This window comes from Amphibalanus amphitrite, unplaced genomic scaffold (assembly GCF_019059575.1).
Source record: "Amphibalanus amphitrite isolate SeventyFive unplaced genomic scaffold, NRLGWU_Aamphi_draft 000531F_arrow, whole genome shotgun sequence".
Classification (NCBI taxonomy): domain Eukaryota; kingdom Metazoa; phylum Arthropoda; class Thecostraca; order Balanomorpha; family Balanidae; genus Amphibalanus; species Amphibalanus amphitrite.
This window is the reverse complement of record NW_024882025.1, coordinates 343,761-362,246: the sequence shown is the minus strand read 5'-3', so window position 1 is coordinate 362,246 and position 18,486 is coordinate 343,761. Positions and strand designations below refer to the sequence as shown.

Sequence of the window (18,486 nt, the reverse complement as noted above, 5' to 3'; positions counted from 1 at the left end):
GCCGTGATAGTCTAGTGGTTAGGACCCTGCGTTGTGGCCGCAGTAACCCCGGTTCGAATCCGGGTCACGGCAACGGCAATGGTTTTGGTTTGGTTTTGGTTTACGGTTTGATCTTTTATTCTCTAAGCATTACCAAGCATAGACAAGATCAATAAATAAATGTGATGGGACCTCTGATGATAGGTAATGAGTACCGAGCAGTCGTGAAGGCTTATTTGTGTCAATTTTGCGCAATAGTGATCGAATTCCATTCGTTCGTTTATTCATTTAAATTTATGAACCATTTACTTATTTATTTACTTTTTTGTTTATTCATTCATCCATTCATTCATTCATTTATTCGAAAAACGTCGCTCGTAGAACTTCCAACATTGCCATCCTTGATTGCCTGGAAGAACACGCGTTCAATAGGAGCATCATCATCCCCTAGGCTACTGCCCTCGTGCAGCTAGGGTCTTTACGAGCTGAAACTCCGTGTGGCGTGGCATCGATCCGAGGGAGCTACCTTTTTACGTAATTATTTGAAAATGCGATTGATTTTGAGAGAGGAACGCTGCCATAATTCAAAGCAAAAGGCGCACACAGAACATGTGCAATGTTCATTGTTCAAGCTTCAGCTAACATCCCATAGACCCATACAAACGTCCGGCATATCAGTTTACTGTCGAAGCTTATTATACGACTACCTACTAGGCATCACGTTGCAACGCCATATTACAAATGCTCGTCGTACCTAAGTGTCAAATAAGCTGTATGAAAAATTTCTGGGCTCTGTCCCCAACTCTCGACCTTGTGCCCCCCATTCCCATCCTTTCACCACGTGTGACGACTGACGTCAGAGTGACGTCACGCCCTACTCCAGACGCCGCCGTCCAGACAGGCTGTCACGCCCGCGCCGCGTGACGTGACGAAAGCAACGCAGAGCCGTGATAGTCTAGTGGTTAGGACCCTGCGTTGTGGCCGCAGTAACCCCAGTTCGAATCCGGGTCACGGCATTGGCAATGGTTTTGAAGCCAAAACCAAACCAGTAACCACTATACGGTCTGCTCAAAAGGCTCTAAAACCGGCACTGACCCTTGAATGTCCAGTTCAAATACGCTACAAGCCAACCGGGGACGCTGCCCTCAGCCCTGTCTCCAAAAATAGCTTCGTGTGGCGATCGGGATCCCCACCCCTTTCAAACAAATCGAAGTCATCAGCAGAACCCGCACCGACGAGGCAGGTTTTTCATATCGGCCTGTCCACGGCAATAACCTGCCGACACCCCTGTTCCGGGGACATTTATCATAAGCCGGTTATGAACACGGACGGTAGGAATATTGACTATGGACTGGTGCTGGGTCGTTGGCGAAAGTGGTAAAACAAGGACAAGGCACAGCGTGCTGCAATCTGCATGGGGTGACCGTACCAGGCTGACAAGAACTAAAACGACTACACCAAAATGAAGGCATAAGAAACAAACCTTCAAGTTTCAACTTTGAAAAATCAAAGTCATACCAGAGAATGAGCCATTGAGCATGAATGAGTGTGTTAGGTATGCAGAGAGTTTGATTGGAACCACTAATGGTATCCTTTGAGACAGTGGCGGCGCCACGAATTTTCGCCAGTGGGGGCAAGCTTGAGGTGACCCGACTGTTGTCTGATACGCCAATCTGCAAAATCCATGAGCAACTTGCCCCTAGATGTTGCCATTCAAAATTATTATGGTACTCATGTGACCTCGAATGACCTTTGGTTGACTTTGACCAGGCGCGGATACAAGGGGGGGGGCCATGGGGGCCATGGCCCCCCCCTTGGCCGATTTTTTTCAAAAATAAAATAAAAAGTTAAAAAGCTGAAAAGGGGGCCTCCTGAAAATAAAGTGGCCGAAATCCGATGAGTTTTTTTAACCTACCCACTTAGTTATTTCTTAGAAGACTAGCTGAGAAGACTTCTTTGTTAGAAGATTGGTAAAGCTTTTCATAACTTGGAGGTCTCTTATACTCACAGAGATGACCACTTTTACAGGGCCTCCTAACCTGCACAGAGGGCCTCCAAGCCTGCACAGATGTCCTAACAAACACAAAATCTCTTAGCCTACACAGAGGCCTCCACTCGCATCCGAACAAAGGGCCTCCTAGCCAACACAGAGGGTCTCCTAACTCACACAGAAGGTCTCCTATCCTGCACAGAGGGACTCCAAGCTTGCACAGATATCCTCTTCGCCAACACAGGACCTCTTAATCTCCACAGAGGGCCTCCACTCGCATCCACTGAACAGCTAGATAAGTTCAATAGACGCAGTTTTTTTTGGGGGGGGGGGCCCAACAAGTGGGAAGATGGGGCCTCCAACAGGTGGGGGGCCTCCTGGTTTCTAATGGCCCCTCCCTTGGAGATTTTCTGGATCCGCCCCTGACTTTGACACATGAAAAGTCCTTTGTGATGATTTCGTAGCCACTGATCACGATTCTGGCATCCATTTTGCTCTAGTCTAAGCATTCATTTAAATGATGGGAAACATGTCTTAATTAGGTACTAGATGCCGGCAGCGCTCTTGCGTTGCCTTGGGCCAGAATTGGATGAACGGAGCTGAGGGCACACACCGGGCAAAACCACCGAAACCCAGACTGAGCTCGGACTGAACCTGAAACCAACCGAAACATCCCAAAAATGCTTGAAAGCACGTGAGATGGGTGTCCCATAAGTTCGTTTTCACCTAAATGTTACGTTTATAGGCTCTCTTGCTTAAAGGCACGCTGGAATTGGTTCGTAACTGAGCTTACGTGGTTGCCATGGCTGGTAGCAATATGCTCCACAGTAACTAATTTCTGTAGACAAAATAGCTTTTGCTAGAGAGCCCGCTTCCTACAGAGACGGCTAACGCCGCAACATAGAGGTCTCCGATACGGGTGCGTCTTGGTATTTAGTCAGCACGTGACCATTCTCGACGATTAAGGGTGATTGAGGCCTACCAGTCTGTACCCAATGTCCATCGCTAACTGGACGCACAGTCAGCAAGTGACGCCGATGATTTGTCGGGAGTCAATCACGGTGAATGAACATGAGTAGGAGAATGAGTGGGAGTAGGAGATATGCGACAGACGGTCCGAGAACGAACGTTTTGCTGATGCACTTGATACGGGGACCGTCAAAAACAGGCGTACTATTATAACCGCTTATCATGAATGTTGCACTGGTCTTCTGTTCCCTTTTCAACATCAGCCAAATTTTGTGGGGGCAAAAACATAGTCTTGCCCCCACGGCCTCCTACCAGTGGGGGCAGTCTGCCCCCACTGCCCCCACGGTGGCGCCGCCCTTGCTTTGAGACAATGCCGGGAGGTAATAGGTATCGATCGAGGAATGCGTCGACTCAAATAGGTTTTCCACGTTACAGGCGTGGATCAGCAGTTGGTTAGCTATGCTGTGCCGCCGAGCATCCAGGAGCTGCGGCACAGTCTAACTGGACATCGAGGAAAATGAGATGCGGGACGAAAGCACCAGGAAATGATTGCTCAGCAAGGAATTTCGAGAAATGAAATTAGAAAACCGTGAGAGGCAGATCGAGCCCCTGAGACCACGAACACGGAAGAGCGAGAAACGAGAGCCGACAGTTTGTTTCACTTCGCTGCCGTATTTCGCTAAAGGAGAATCCCGTGGTAACACGTATCGCCGCCCGCCGTTCACCGAATGTCAGTGTATTGCCGGCCAGCACTCTGTCCGTCGGAACTGGATATCTGCTGCCAGCCAGAGTTTCAGACGAGCATTTCCCCCGAGCGGCCACTGTCCAGTGACCAGCCTCGACCCGCAGCTGAGGTTTCCCAACGGACCAGGCAGCGCACGAACGATTCGCAGCCGGAGTGGCTTTGGTGTCCGCATCCACGGTACCCAAGCCAAAGCCGAGTCGTCTCTCCGCTGAAGTGACCGCCGATCAAAGTCGGACGAAAATGGACGATTGGGATGGGGGAGATGTCAGGCCAAATGAACCCTCCCCGGAGACACCGGCAAATGAAAGATCACCGGTTCGAATCAGTCCAGACTGAGGAGAGAAACCGGACAGGGACCGGAATCCCTGGGGACAGCCGGGACATCCATCGGAAAAAGCCGAGACACAACCGCGTCTTTTTGGAGCGACGTTAGCTCTGTCGACGCGCTGCGAGACTGATCTAGAGGGAGGCTGGTCTCTTGGCTGAAGGCAGCCACTGGCTTGCAAAATAGCGTAATGTGCAAAAGCAGCTCTAAGATCCCTCACGAGCCTCGTGAACAGGAATTGAGAGCTTCACCAGCGGTTCTCAGGAGACAAACTTTGTTCAACTCGCTGGTGCCGTGGATGGCCACGGAGCCAGTCATGTATTTGGCTTTGTCCGCGAGTGACTGACTAGATATCCGATCGGGAGAGACATGTAACACAAATGGCAGCCAGGAGGTTACAGGAGTGACCCGAGCGGTCACACGCATGACCCGAGAGGTCACATATGGCACGCGAACGAGAATACTGTCACTCCCCCCCCCCCCCCGCCTTAACCACAAACACCTGACAGAGAAACACGACCCGACCACCCCGCAACGCAGCTGACCCGGGACGAAACACTCACACACGACGCATACAATGTTGTTACGGCTGGGCAAAGCTCATGTAAGAAGTTCCGAACGGTAGTTCATTAACAGCTCGCTCTCCAGAACGGCAGTCATGATGTTATCTACGCATCGTATTATCACGTCACGGCAAAGCTGTAGCAGTGGACCTCCTGAGCATTCTCAAACTTCTGACTCCCGAAGACCCCCGAATGACAGGTGCACTGTGTAGTGTATCGTAGAACGTAAGTCACGCTCAGCAGTCCACATAAGACGGCGGCCGTTACAGTGCGAGCGACAACAGATACGTGCCAACAGCGAATTGACTGACGATTGCTACATTACTCACGCATACATTACACAAGCTACATACGCACAGGACAAACGTCATGGGTAAAATAGTTCGCAGCCGTTCTATGACTGAGTCCACCACGATAAAGGAATGAGTAGTTGGCAGTTAGATGAACACATAACATACTTACGGCACCTCATTCTTTAGTGGTGGCCGCGACTTGAAAGTCCGTATAACTGAATATCTGGTATAAACTTAATCATGCAATAAATCCATACATATTGCTAGTTAAAAGAGTACCTACACTCGTAAAACGGTACAATGTAATAAATGATAAATTGGCTATTCAGTCTCCAGACCCCACTCTTTCATGCACATGCACACTTGAACACTTTACATGATTCCTGACTTTGATCGATTCCTGTGCCTGACAGGAGACAAAGCGGAGTAATCCACTGGTCCAGAGATGCGGCATCGATCAGAAACACTGAGCCACGACTAATCGGTACCGGTCTGTGAATTCTGGCTAGGCGGTATTATATGGGGAGCCAGACCACAGAATGGCGACTGAGGCGTCACGAGCAGTATCGGGCGAATTGTACCGACAGCCACATAGTATGCCCTGATGACTTGATGACTTGCATGAGTTGCAGGTGACAGACCTGGCAGATCCGGCATCACGGCTGTCATACTGTCACAGCTGACAGACCGGTCAACTGACAGAGTACCAGTCGCAGCTGACAGCTTGACCACTGTAGCTGAGACTCACAGCTGATGACAGACCGACCTCACGACGTCTGACAGAGGACCAGTCACGGATGCCATACGGCATCCACAATCCCAGCCGTCTCTATACACTTCCCCGTCACCCCGTCGCCTGCCTGTATGTGTTGCTGCAGCAGCTGGGCGGACCGGTGGGTGAGACACCGATGGCACGGGCGATACGGCGAGGGAGGCCGGAGAGACACGGCCGGCAGAGGGCGGACAGACGACCAGCAGAGGGCGGCACGGCGCAGTTACTCGTTTTTCTCGTGGTACGCGTAATCTGCCGGACACAGATTAAGAGTCATCAGACACTAGATATTAAATGAAGAGAGTATGTGATGACTTTGGGTAGCGACGGCGATCCAACTAACCATTACTACTAAATTCATACGAGCTGAACATGTAGACAAACAGAACAGAGCTGCAGAACAGAACAGAAAAGGATAAGTACGCATCGGTGGTTGAAAAGGGGTAAGAAAGAGAACACATCGGAACCATGATTGTTACGATATGACGGTGGAGCTCAGCGTATATTTACAACACTTTTCATTTTTTGATCGGCACAGCAGTTCACTTTCACATCAACGTATCCTCAATCAACACACAAAACCGCCACAAGTCCTTTGATCCGTGCCAGGCACCAGCATTAGAAACCCCTTACACAATCCCACGCCTTCCCACCCCGCCCCACACCATCCCCCATCTCGCCGCACGTACCCTCGTCCTCCTCGTCGGCGTCCATGATGTCCTGGCAGCAGATGGAGTAGCAGATGAGCGTAAGGAAGCCGGCCGGAAGGCCGAACAGCAGCGCAGTCAGGATCGGGTTACCGCGCCACATCCCCTCGATCGAGCTGCGCGCCTGGTACACGGCCCGGTACACCCGCATCGGGTACGAGTCGCCGCCGCCAGCCTGTGGTGCAGGTACAGGTACAGGAGTTATTACAGTCGTCTGGTACACGGCGCGGTACACGTGCATCGGGTACGAGTCGCCCCCGCCAGCCTGCGGTACACGGTACAGGTACAGGAGTTATTACAGTCGTCTGGTACACGGCCCGGTACACGCGCATAGGGTACGAGTCGCCGCCGCCCGCCTGCGGTACCGAGAGAGGCACACAGGTCAGTACAGTACACCTGGTACACGGCCCGGTACACGCGCATCGGGTACGAGTCGCCTCCGCCAGCCTGCGGTGCAGGTACAGGTACAGGTGTTAGTACAGTCGCCTTTTACACGGCCCGGTACACACGCATCGGGTACGAATCGCCGCCGCAAGCCTGCGGTACAGATACAGGTACAGGGGTAAGTACAGTACACCTGGTACACGGCACGGTACACGTGCATCGGGTACGAATCGCCGCCGCCTGCCTGCGGTACAGGGAGGTACAGGAGTCAGCACACACGGTAGTTCTGTATTCGGTACCTACATGTTGCCGATACACTCGTCATTACACTGAGCTGCCTCGTCAATGAGCCACTGCCTCTATCCGAAACAGACAGTGACCGAACAGCGCACCCCTCACCCTCTCCGACTTCACTCCGTCTAGTTAATGGACATTGGACGGCACCCCTCACCCCTCCAGATGATCGCAATATCACTACGTCCCTCTCTTCACATCTCCCCATTTGGACGCCACTTCCACAAAATAGCCTGCTGCAGCTAACAAGTACTCCAATAAATTATATCATCAGAAACATCTCCCCAACCCTCTCCTTCCATACGCGGCACTACATCCCCTTACTGAAAACACCCTTTCCTCACTAAACAACAACCACACTCTACAAGCAGCGTCCCTCTCTAAACAACCACACCCCTCGCTCCCTCATCCCCCTCTGTCCCCTCACCTGCACATCTCCAGCCATCACCCTGTCCAGGAACACCATCACCGCCTGTTCAGTGAGCTGATCCGGCTCGTCGTCCGGTACATAGTGGGTATAATCGGAGGCGTTAATCACCACCAGAGAGGGCACGGCCAGCGTGCGCGCCGCCACGCCGTTCACCAGACTCGGCTGGGCCACCCAGCCGAACTGAACCTTACGGCTGCGGCGGGGGGGGGGGGGGGAAGGTCAGGCACCGTTCGGCTGACTATCATGGCAGAGATATTGTAAACGGAGACTTCCAGTAATGGTGCGACAGCCAACTAACAGCCGGGTGGTGACATGATTCAAGTCACACCAACACCAAATATTTTCTTCAAAAAGACCAGCTGTAGACAAAAACTCCTCAACCAAATAAGCCAGCATACGTTAAGTATCATAAATGCTAATGAGCCGTGCGCGATATCTAAATCTTAGTTCCAAACGAATACCTCTTACCAGGAGTATTTGTCGGCCGTGTCGATGGCCACCGCCTCCAGCATGTCTCGGAACTTCTGCTCCACGGCCGGGATCCGCCGGACCGGGTCCTCCTCGGCTACGGCGATCACCAGCAGACGGCCGGTGCTCAGCAGCTGGCCAAAGTTACCAGCAGTTACCTGGTAATAGAGACATGGGTTATGGTTAGAGCTGGTAACAAGTCCCGGTGCTCAGCAGCTGGCCAAAGTTACCGGCAGTTACCTGCGGACACGGGAGGCGGTTAGAGGTGTCAATACGCCGTTAACCGGTTATTTACAAAGGTGGCGGCCAGACCTGTCGATACACAGACACGACAATGGATGCAGTAAGAGGCTAGGGTCGCCCCATGGCGTACAAACCAGCATAAAAGAGGCATATACGGTCATGGAACATTACTGGAGACACACCCTCTCGTCTCGCCCTCTCGTTTCTATCGTCAACCTATCACTAGTCATGTGGCACATTCTCTGTCAAACCAGATGCAGAGTCGTCTACCTGACTCACTACCCACTAACCTTCATAAACCTCGTGAACCGCTCCGTGTTGACAAACTGGTAGAGCGAGGAGTTGAGGTGCGGCTCGGACGGCGAGTGTTCGAACGGACGGAACCGGCCGTCCTTCCAGACAACCACCGACGGAGCGGATACGCTCTTATCCACCTGAAACACGCGGATGGTGCCGTTTACAAAGTTCATCTAGCCCTCAACTTCAATGTATCGTCTTACGGTATTTTCCTCGATTCTCTTCCAGGTGAAAATAATGCGATTATGTTTCATGATACCCTGGCTGCATGATTGAAAATCCGCGCCCAGCGACGGACAGCATTCCAAAACTTTGTATACACCACCATCCCTCCCTCGCCCTAATCCCCAGGCCCACAGCCCACCTTCTGAAAGACGTTCTCGTCGCAGCTGTAGAAGTAGTGGTGGGCGCGGAACTTCCCCGCCAGCTCACTATACGCCTCCCACAGCGGACCCTCGTGCTCTCCGACATAGACGAAGAACAGCACGTGCTTGGAGCTGAGCTGTCGGACCGCGGCCGGGTCGGCCAGGGGTGCCACCACCGGCGCGTTCATACGCAGAGCGTACTCGACGATGTGCTCCCGCTCCCGGTCGCCCTCGTAGGTGTCCTCGAATTCGGAGCCGCGAATACTGCCGACAGGGGAGGGCATACGGGGGGGGGGGGTCAGGGAGGGGAGCAGACGCGGCGCAATGGGTCACATCCGGCCAGCCACACAGTGTAACAGAATACAAGTGTTAATAAGCAAATTCTTGTTTGTGATAGTCTAGATTTGTAGGACCGTAGTTGTTCTTGCCGTTCAACCACGCGATTCCAATAATAAACAGAATGTAAATACAAAGTTGGGCCTGTATTCAATTCACGGCCACCGAAACCAAAAGATAACAAACAAATTGACTTTGCCAGGGTCCGAAGACAGACTGGTCCGCCGAGCAGTAAGGACAAGTGCACGGCTGCGACTCAAAGACCGAAGTACTCTACCGCGCGGCACCGGCCGAGTTCACGACACACACACACATACGTCACATATACACGTCAGACATACAGATGTACGTCATATCATAGCACCAATCAGAAGCGGGCAAGGACAGGCGTCGCAGGTGAGGAGTGAGGACCATATAAGGATATTGTAAGTGGGCGAGAGGGCTGGGCAGTAAGTAGGTACAGAGGGAGGTGGAGGACGGGGTAGGAACGAATTTCGTCACACACAGTCAAATAGACTCGTTAATTGGGATCATAAGTTACGTCAGGAAGCCGTGGTGAGGGGATGGAAGCCGTACAAGGCGTTTACAAGCAAGCGGGGAAGCGGACAGGGCGTACCGACACTTCGATTCGTGTGTCGGTATGCCCACATATGCTACCTATCGATTCGTGTACTTATTCACTGACAACTGAAAACGTCCCGATTTCCTTGCCCTTCAGTGACACCACACAGATCATATACCACACCTCCATTCCTAACTTGCCCATATCTCACAATTTGATGGTGGGGTAGCCGCGGATGCCGAAGTGGCTGGCCACGCCGCTGTACTTGGTGCAGTCCACGCGGCCGACGCGCACCTCCGAGTGCGCCAGCTGCTGAGCCACCTGCATCCACACGGGCTCCAGCTTCTTGCAGTGGCCGCACCAGGGAGCGTAGAACTTCACCAGCCACGTACCCTCCTGGTAGATGTCCAAAAACCTGGCGGGGTGGCGGGAGATGATGGAAATGCTCCGGCGGAGACGGGAGAGGGGCGAGACAGATGGGATGATACAGCTGCTACGGCACAGACATCATAACCTCAGGCAAACAGGCCCAGGCCAAAGGACCATGTTGAAAGTTAAGAATAATATCTGGAAGTGCCTAATTTCAAGTAAGAATAGAAAATGTTTGATAAATGTTGATTGTTGGCCTATCTGTCTTTCAGTTATGCTCCAGTTTTGTCCAAATCAGGCATTAGAAAATGGGAAGCAACACTACCTATTTATTAGCTTTTAGCAATCATCCACAAATAGTACAGTGTTATGGTGCATCAGAACACATACCTGTCACTGAGCTCATAGACCCGTGTGCTGGCCACACTTTGAAAAGCTCCTGCGGTAAATAGAAAATACCAACATTAGCTGTATGGAAACATGGGGATAAGAAAATTGGAAAGCTTGAACAAATTTGTGTACATTTATACCTATGAAGAGAACTTATTTTTCTTTTTAGCTATAACCAGGCAATTATAAATGGTCTTTGTTAGAATGAAAGCAAACACACACATTGAAATCATACATAAATGTAAAAATGATCTAAAAAACAGTTAAAACACACAAATATTATGCAGATTTGTTGGTTTATGTGTTCAGCAACTGCACAATGGATGGGTAGAGTATCACATACACTCTACTAACACAGTCATCAGTTATTTTATTGCATGGGTTACAAACCATTCTAGTCCAGAAATAGTATTTTTTTTCTGAACTCACCTAGAAGTAGAGCAAATAAATATATGAGGAGCTTCATATCTAGATATGAAGCTAAGGTGACACTTGATCAACAGCTCTGAAAAAGAAGGGACAGAGAGGTTGTCAAAATTCCTAACTCCAAAATAAGCACTGGCATAACAAGTAGAAAATTTTCAGACCTTATTTCCTTACTTTCCTTTCGCATTGCTATGGCCATACAGTTCAAAACATTTTTTCCATTATTTTAGTGTCCTTACTACCTGAGAAAAAGACAGTGACACAATTTAGCCACTTACAGATGCTGTAGAATGGGCTAATACTCAAATAAACCCCTTGGATATGCCAACAGAGGGATATAAATTTTGTATCGCTTGTAGGGGGACTTAGACAAGCTGAATCTATGGTGCACATTTTCATGCTTTCTTCAAAGTTCAATCATAAATAATATTGATGTATGAATCTAAATCCAAGCTTTGGCTTCTGGGAGCTGTCTAGGGCACCTTGTTAGCTCTGCAATGATGCAGTCACACTTAATATTCTGCAATACAAACAATTGCAATTCTCATTTCTCAGCCTTAGCAATTTGAATTGAATCCACAATCCACATTCAATCATCCAGCTATTCTGCTTCAGAGGGCTGTTCACAGGCACTGCACACCGCTGCATGCGGTGAGGCAGCAGGAGTGCCGCGTGGGAGCAGGGGAGGGGTAGTCGTCGCGTCAGTTTGTCACACGGCTGCGTACGGTAGACCGCACTCAGCCAACGCTGTCCCAACTGGCCACAGCGGTCGCTGTGTGCGGTGATGAAAGGCTGACCTAGGACGCCATGGGCGGAGATTGAAGCCTGCGTACGGTCCTACCAACTACCAAGCACAGGGCCCGAGAACAGCCCTCAGAATAACTATTAAAGGAAACAGTTCACTTTCCTGAAATTAGTATTTTGCTATGGATTTACGATTTTTTATGCTCAAAATGATCAGAAAATAAAATAAAACCTTTTTGTAAAAACAATTATTTTCTATATTTTAATATAGGATGAACTATATTCTATGTAAAATAATGTTTGACGCGGAAGCTTATTACGCGTTGACCAATCATATTGCGTAGTTCAAACCTGCGTATGCTGCATTAGCTGTAAGCAGCATGCTGATTGGCTGATGATGAAGTGGCTGCATTCCTGTGCAAGGCACACATTCCTCTGCAAGGCACTCTTTTCGGAACGAGAAATGGAATATCTTCGTCTAGGGTGATCGTTGAGCCGTAAAAGCTCCTGATTTGTGCTAGTCTCAGCTCAAGCTACGAAACTGCTATTCCAGTTCAAAATCCCATGTTAAAAGTGAACTATTTCCTTTAACTGCACTAAAACAACTGTCATGCCATCCACAGTAGAGCATGTATGGCATACAAAACAGTTATTTTTAGAATAAATCTCCCAATAAGCACCAATATATCCCCATAAAACACTCAAAACGCAAGAATATTGAACTGCGCTACATTTGTCGCGAAGGCTTCGTGAATTGAAATCGTTCTCAAATTGAAAGGTAGTAAGGCAAAAATATCAGCCAGCAATCAACAAACCAATGTTTATGTATACCAACAGCTGAAACAGTCAAGAAATTACAAGAATTTCCGAAAACATCAACAACTGGCTACAGACAAATGGGAGTTGGCCCGCGATTATTTGTTTACATTCAAGGTGTGCCCTAAGAAAATTAAAGATAATTCTAAAACAGTCAGATCTTATGACGTCACACTTATTTGAAGAGAACGACAGAGAGAGGGAATCACTCCTTGAACTCAATAATGGAATCACTTCAACGGTTGTACTGGTAATCAAAGCGGAACTGGTCAAAAGGGGACTCTGATGATCAGTGAAAGCTGTGCTGTGCTGAACATTCACTCGACAGGTACTGGATACTACGTAAATTGATGAGGAGATTGGGGGCACGTTCGAGTTCACAGCACTTGCCGTATCATTCTCGCAGAGTGAAGTCAGATGTCATTCTCAACCCATATGAAAAAAAACTGTCAAGTGTCTGCGACCTCATGAACCCGTGGGGAGCTGCTGTTTATGTATATGGCAGCCATAATCAGAATCCCGTGCTCGTCGTTCGCCAATCGCAGCGTAAGGCACTTCCGAACGCCATGGAAAGATGCACACACAATAAAATCATAGGTGCAGCTTTTCACCGGAATTTAATTTAATTGAACGGTCCACCAGAACATGCCTCATGTGGCCATTTGTATTTGGTAAACTCGCGTAACAAACAAGCACCGAGCAGCGTGACCCGACACACCCAGAGGTCAACCCACCGCCGCAGGGTGGTCTTATGACGTCAGCAATACTCGAGTGACATTCTATAGCGCCATGGACTCTCCACTTGAGACAGAAGGCTCCCGCAGTGGTCCTCTCAGGTCACCCGGCTATTCCTAACTCATCAACCGACTGCCACAGCACGGCGACACGCATCAAGCATCACAAGTTATCGCCCGCGGTCGAGCCGGCGATATCACACAGATCACCGCTCAGAAGGCATGCCACTCTCCACCCCCGGCTCTCTTTCCCTGACCCGCGGTGCACGACCCTTCCGGCGGCTGCTCACCGACCCTGGACATGGACGTTACGCTCTTCGTCTTCCCTCAACAAAATAACTGTTTCTTGTCGAACATTCAGGCTGACGTTTTGGAGGTGAGGTGACGTTCACTCTCTGACCCTCTTCGCCCCTCACCGCTTCTTTTCCTGGCAGTTGAGCTCCATGCTTGACGGTCCGGGATCGGACACTTTTCTCCGACCTCCTTCACCCCTCACTGTTCCTTGACCTTCACGTTGAGTTTGACGTTCATGGCGGCCAGCTGGATGGCCAGGTGGAGCACCATGTAGGGCAGGTGGACGGTCACCACGTCCCTGGTGCTGTCGCACACTGTACAGACGGGCCGCCGGCCGGTGCCGCCGCTGCGCGGACCCCGGCTCCGCTGAGCCTGCAGCTCCACAACGGGGGACAGCAGCGAGCCGCAGGACGAGCACACGTGCATCTGAGGGACAGCGGGGTAAGAGTGAGGTCAGGCGTGGTATATATCACATAGGGACGCAGGCAAGCACAAACACAAGGCACACGACACTACGGAGTCTATATATCCATATTTTTCACATATCTTTTGCATTTATCTATCACTCGCCCCTTGCCGTAGAAAAGCTCTGCTCCCTTTCATCAAACATTCCTCCTACATCAATACTCCTTGCTTCCTCCCCTCCCCTGCCCGTAACACACGTCTACGCTTTACCTAAGCCTCCCCCTTTTCTATTCCAGCCTTTCTACCTACCTACTTCCTTTCTTCCTAGCCACTCTCAACGACCCTTGCCCCTCCTCTCCTAGACCTCAGTCCCTCCTCTCCCTGACCCCGTCCCTCACCTCGGCCTTGTCGGAGCAGCTGAACAGCCGGTCCTGCACGATCAGCGTCGTGCCGTGGGCCATCACCCCGTCCCGCTCCATCTCTCCGAACCGCACGCCGCCGCCCTTCTTCCGGCCCTTGACCGGCTGGCGTGTGACGCAGTTCACCGGGCCTGTGCTTCTCACCTGGAAGGGGGGAATGGGAGTTATTATAACGGGCTGCACTCAGTGCCCAGTGTGGATAGCTCGTCATCCATTGGTACATAGCACGAGAGGCAAGCGAGATAACAAGCGGAAGAAACACGCCTGGAGACAATGTTCCACTGGAGTGCGTAACACGACAAACTAAATAACTAAATGCTGATTCATTGATAATCGCATTTCGGATCAGCAAATAGCGCATGTTGCCAGACAGAGAGGGCAAATTGCATAGCTAAAAACCCGTCTCATATCTGGTGACCATGAGCGAAGCAGCTCCACCATGTTTGCCAGTAAAAAGCGCCACAGTTCGGGCACATGTAGAATACCGGCCGACAGGGTAGCTAAGTACCCGAATCTTGGAGCATGAAAAGCTAAGGGAAGCGGTGAATGAACAGCAGACCTTTGCATGCAGCTGAATGGATGGTTACACAAATGTAAACACTAATGTAAGAGTCCGTTTTTCAGCAACGGTCAACAGTTAAGCGAAAGACGGCTTTGAGATAAGTGCTTATGATAGCTGTGTCACATGGGTGACAAATGACATCGAAGACTGACGAGCGACATTATGTAGATAAAATCATACGTGTTTGTCACATTACTCAGCTGAACAGAACTGTATTAGGTGGCTGCCGGGCAGAGTGACAGTGTGTGAGGCAAATCCCGATCAGTGAGTCACAGACGTGTTGGCCACTCAGCTGACCCAGTCCCCATACCGGTTCCAAAATGCTTCCCCAGCCCCACCGGCCGTCCCTGAGGCGACTGTCACCGGTGACCACCCGGCTGCCGGGCGCCCTCTGTCTGCACTGGGGCGGAAATGTGCCGGGCGCCCTCCACCCCGGCACTGGGGCGGAATCGAACCCGTCATCAATGTCATCCGCCCCCTCTCCTGTTAACCCCCACCGCTCCTGACCATTGAGGACTCTGCCAGGTTACCCAGACCAGCTGCTCAGCCCCGGATCCACCTGTCCCAGGGTGCGGGTACACGTATTACGTAACATTACAGCCCTCACGCGCAGCACCCACCTGCCATTTGTCTGAGACCATGTGCCTGAGCCGCTGGTAGTGGATCACGCCGAAGAAGATCTTGGCCTCCAGTTCGGTGCCGGTGATGCCGCTGTACATGGTCTCCGTACCGTAGTAGTTGTAACCGGCTGACGGAGGGAGACGGGGAGAAAACGTGAAAAAACGCACACACAAGGCAGATGAAATGCAGGGGCTAGTGAGCTAGCAGCCTGTGACTCAATCATGCATTAAAGGTAGTGTGCCACCTTTGAAAGATTTCCCATTTTATTTTTCCTAGGATAAGAAGCTTCTGTTTTTACCTAATATCGCAAAAAAAATCAAAAATGGGCCTGGAATAGTGCCTTTTTCGCCTAAAAGTTTTTCGGTTTTTAGATATGTATAACAACTGTAGTGGGCTCACCTGCAAACAGGCGTCGGGCAACAATCGCGAATGCGGCGCACTTGTGACAATAAGCAAAGGTCATTATAGTGTTACGACCATACGACGTACGGGAATGAGTTATCAGCTGTCTAATCGTAGACAACACAATGTCGAGCCTTAAACTGTAAGCCCGTATTGGTATTGTTTCTTTTATTTGGCTGTCGAACATTATTTATGGTTTGAAATATGATTTTATGTAAAATAATTGATATGAAAAAGCCGTCTTATAAGTTATGAGCCCATTTCACCACACGCAAGTGGCAGAAATGACAATGATCAGCTGACGCATTTTTCTTGGCCGAAGTCAGAGCGCGCGGCCCGACGCACCACGCGTATTTGGAAATTCCGACCTCGACGAGCATCAGAAGCCACCTAACAGGCGTGTTCGAAACCGCAGGAGATGATGATGAACGGGTTTATCGAAACTTGATTGGATGAGCATATCGGTAATAGCGATTTCAGTGTGTGCATTTATTGTTCATAGTGGTGTGAAATGTGGTTGGGGTACGACCGACAACCCGTCGGGGCGAATTTCGCACTGGGGTACTCAAAATTTGAAGAATTTAAGACGTTTCCATGAGTTTTGAAGGTATGGATAAGTTCTAAAAATCCGGTTCTCCTTATCTGGGCCATTAACTCCATACGGTCCAAGAAAGCTGGCACACTACCTTTAACACGTGTCACCAGTGTCGCGTTACGCATCGTCCAGCGCAGCAGGTCTGCTTTCTTTAAATGGATAGGTGCCATTATTACTTGAACGAAAATATCCCGGACAAAAGGTTAACAGACATTCAGATACAAAAGTCACCAAAACCCTTCATCGCACTTCACTTTTTACAACACCAATCTACCAGGCGAAATCGGCGCAAGCCACACCTGCATCCCAAGTGCATATAACTCCAATTAATTTCACGCAAATGTAAACCACACCGGGGACCTAACGTCGCACAGGATCCCGGACCATTATCAGACCCCGCCTAACGCACGCACCTCGCTCCAGGACCTGGCCGAAGTAGTCGATTGCCGTGCTGTCCTCACTGAATCGGAACGGCGTGGCGTCGTAACAGTGGCCGTTGACGGCGCCCGCCTTGCCCGCCATGCACTCCACCATCATGGCTGCCGACAACAGAGGCGTCAATGTTCAGGGCATATAGCGGTAAAATACGGGCAAAACAGCCGAGTCCAGGCGGCATGATTAACATTTTTTAGCATGCTTAATCATTTTGTCTTTAGTTCAACATACACCACGCATTTTGATAAAGATATCATTTGTAGATGAATCAGTCACAGAGAAAACAATGCAAAGAGTTATATGGTGATATGTCTTACATAATTCCGTTCAAAGCTTTTACATGATGGCAGATGTTTAAGCCAGTACAGAACAGTCATGCGGTGGCATCCGTCCGTCGTCTCACCGATGGTCATTCGAGAGGGGAATCCGTGCGGGTTGAAGATGATGTCGGGCACCAGGCCGCTCTCCGTCCACGGCAAGTCCTCAGTGGCGTGCAGTCGGCTGCAGATGCCCTTCTGGCCGGCGCGACTGGCGAACTTGTCACCCACCGTCGGCTTCCGCTGAAAAACACGGAGAGTGATTGTTAACGGACGAACTGAGGGGTGTGAAGAAAACGAGCAAACTGAGGACTGATGAGACAGAGAAGTCCAGACAAATAAGCTAAGCAAATATTGCAGATACACGGTATATGATGTGATGTGATACACATGAATGCTGTCTGTAAGGCCAGGCCCAAGATCAAACCTAAGACGCATATGATTATTCAACGACCATTGCATGAGAGCAGCAGCTACTCCAGCAATGCGCTCGAAAAACATGGCTTTCGAGGGCCGCCAGCGGTAACAAAAAGTGACCCGTTCTGACCACGGTCACGAAGATACAGACGGCACGGGTATAAAGGCAGCGCGCCGGCCGACTGACGGCATCCCGGACCGCCGGCCGCCCACCCCAGACCTCTCCCGCCGCCGCCGCCGCCATGCTGCGCTTCGCCCTCCTCACTCTGCTGGTGCTAGCCCTCGTCACAGGCGAGCCGGAGCCCCACAAGAGGAGGAAGTTCTACCGCGGATACGGCGGATACGGATACGGATACGGCGGATACCGCTACAAACGGTCCGCCAGCCCGGAGCCCGTGGCCGGACACCGCAGAGGCTACGGCGGCGGATATAGAGGCGGCTACGGTGGAGGCTACGGAGGCTACCGTGGAGGCTACGGCGGCTACGGAGGAGGCTACCGCTACAAGCGGTCCGCCGATCCCATGCCGGGCCTGCGTGGAGGCTACGGCGGCTACGGTGGAGGCTATGGTGGATATGGTGGGGGCTACGGTGGAGGCTACGGAGGCTCCCGTGGAGGCTACGGCGGGGGCTACGGTAGAGGCTACGGCAAATAAGCACTACGCTTGTCAATAGCCGTTATAAACCAGCGCTTTCATTCGTAGTGTCTCTGTTACGGGTCCTCGTTGCCTTTGCTCTGTATGCCACTGTACCACAATGATATTGCCATGTCGCTATGCTGCTATGCTTCGCTTGGCAACCAACATGTCGAGACAGTGTCA

At 50.7% G+C, this 18,486-nt stretch overlaps 2 protein-coding genes and 2 non-coding genes across 9 annotated transcripts in view; 2 read left to right on the top strand and 2 right to left on the bottom strand.

The window, feature by feature from the left end:
• Positions 1–72, top strand: Trnah-gug. Its single transcript has one exon. It is a non-coding gene; the product is annotated as a tRNA-His (tRNA).
• An 851-nt stretch (positions 73–923) lies between these two features.
• On the top strand, positions 924–995 carry Trnah-gug. The gene has a single exon. It is a non-coding gene; the product is annotated as a tRNA-His (tRNA).
• Positions 996–4,281: 3,286 nt separating this feature from the next.
• LOC122393337 (protein disulfide-isomerase TMX3-like) lies at positions 4,282–12,582 on the bottom strand. 4 transcript variants are annotated; one of them, XM_043389267.1, is made up of 10 exons: positions 12,546–12,582; positions 10,911–10,986; positions 10,482–10,530; positions 9,934–10,137; positions 8,824–9,088; positions 8,453–8,596; positions 7,920–8,077; positions 7,449–7,644; positions 6,326–6,518; positions 4,282–5,888 (listed from the first exon to the last, which is right to left on the bottom strand). In XM_043389267.1, the coding sequence occupies exons 2-10, from the start codon at positions 10,945–10,947 to the stop codon at positions 5,860–5,862; spliced, it is 1,275 nt and encodes a 424-aa protein (XP_043245202.1). In that variant the 5' UTR covers positions 10,948–10,986; positions 12,546–12,582; the 3' UTR covers positions 4,282–5,859. The 4 variants fall into 4 exon arrangements, with proteins under 4 accessions (XP_043245202.1, XP_043245204.1, XP_043245205.1 ...); XM_043389269.1 differs by having other exon boundaries at positions 12,487–12,554; XM_043389270.1 differs by lacking the exon at positions 12,546–12,582 and adding an exon at positions 12,003–12,033.
• Positions 12,583–13,116: 534 nt separating this feature from the next.
• The window catches only part of LOC122393335 (DNA-directed RNA polymerase I subunit RPA2-like), a 41,474-nt gene continuing 36,104 nt past the window's right edge, over positions 13,117–18,486 (bottom strand). For all 3 annotated transcript variants that reach the window (XM_043389263.1, XM_043389264.1, XM_043389265.1), the window contains exons 20-24: positions 17,338–17,494; positions 16,913–17,038; positions 15,502–15,629; positions 14,299–14,463; positions 13,117–13,921 (exon numbers count right to left, since the gene is read on the bottom strand). In XM_043389263.1, the coding sequence (XP_043245198.1) occupies positions 13,694–13,921; positions 14,299–14,463; positions 15,502–15,629; positions 16,913–17,038; positions 17,338–17,494 (804 nt within the window). In that variant the 3' untranslated portion in view covers positions 13,117–13,693. The remainder of the gene's footprint in view (positions 13,922–14,298; positions 14,464–15,501; positions 15,630–16,912; positions 17,039–17,337; positions 17,495–18,486) is intronic.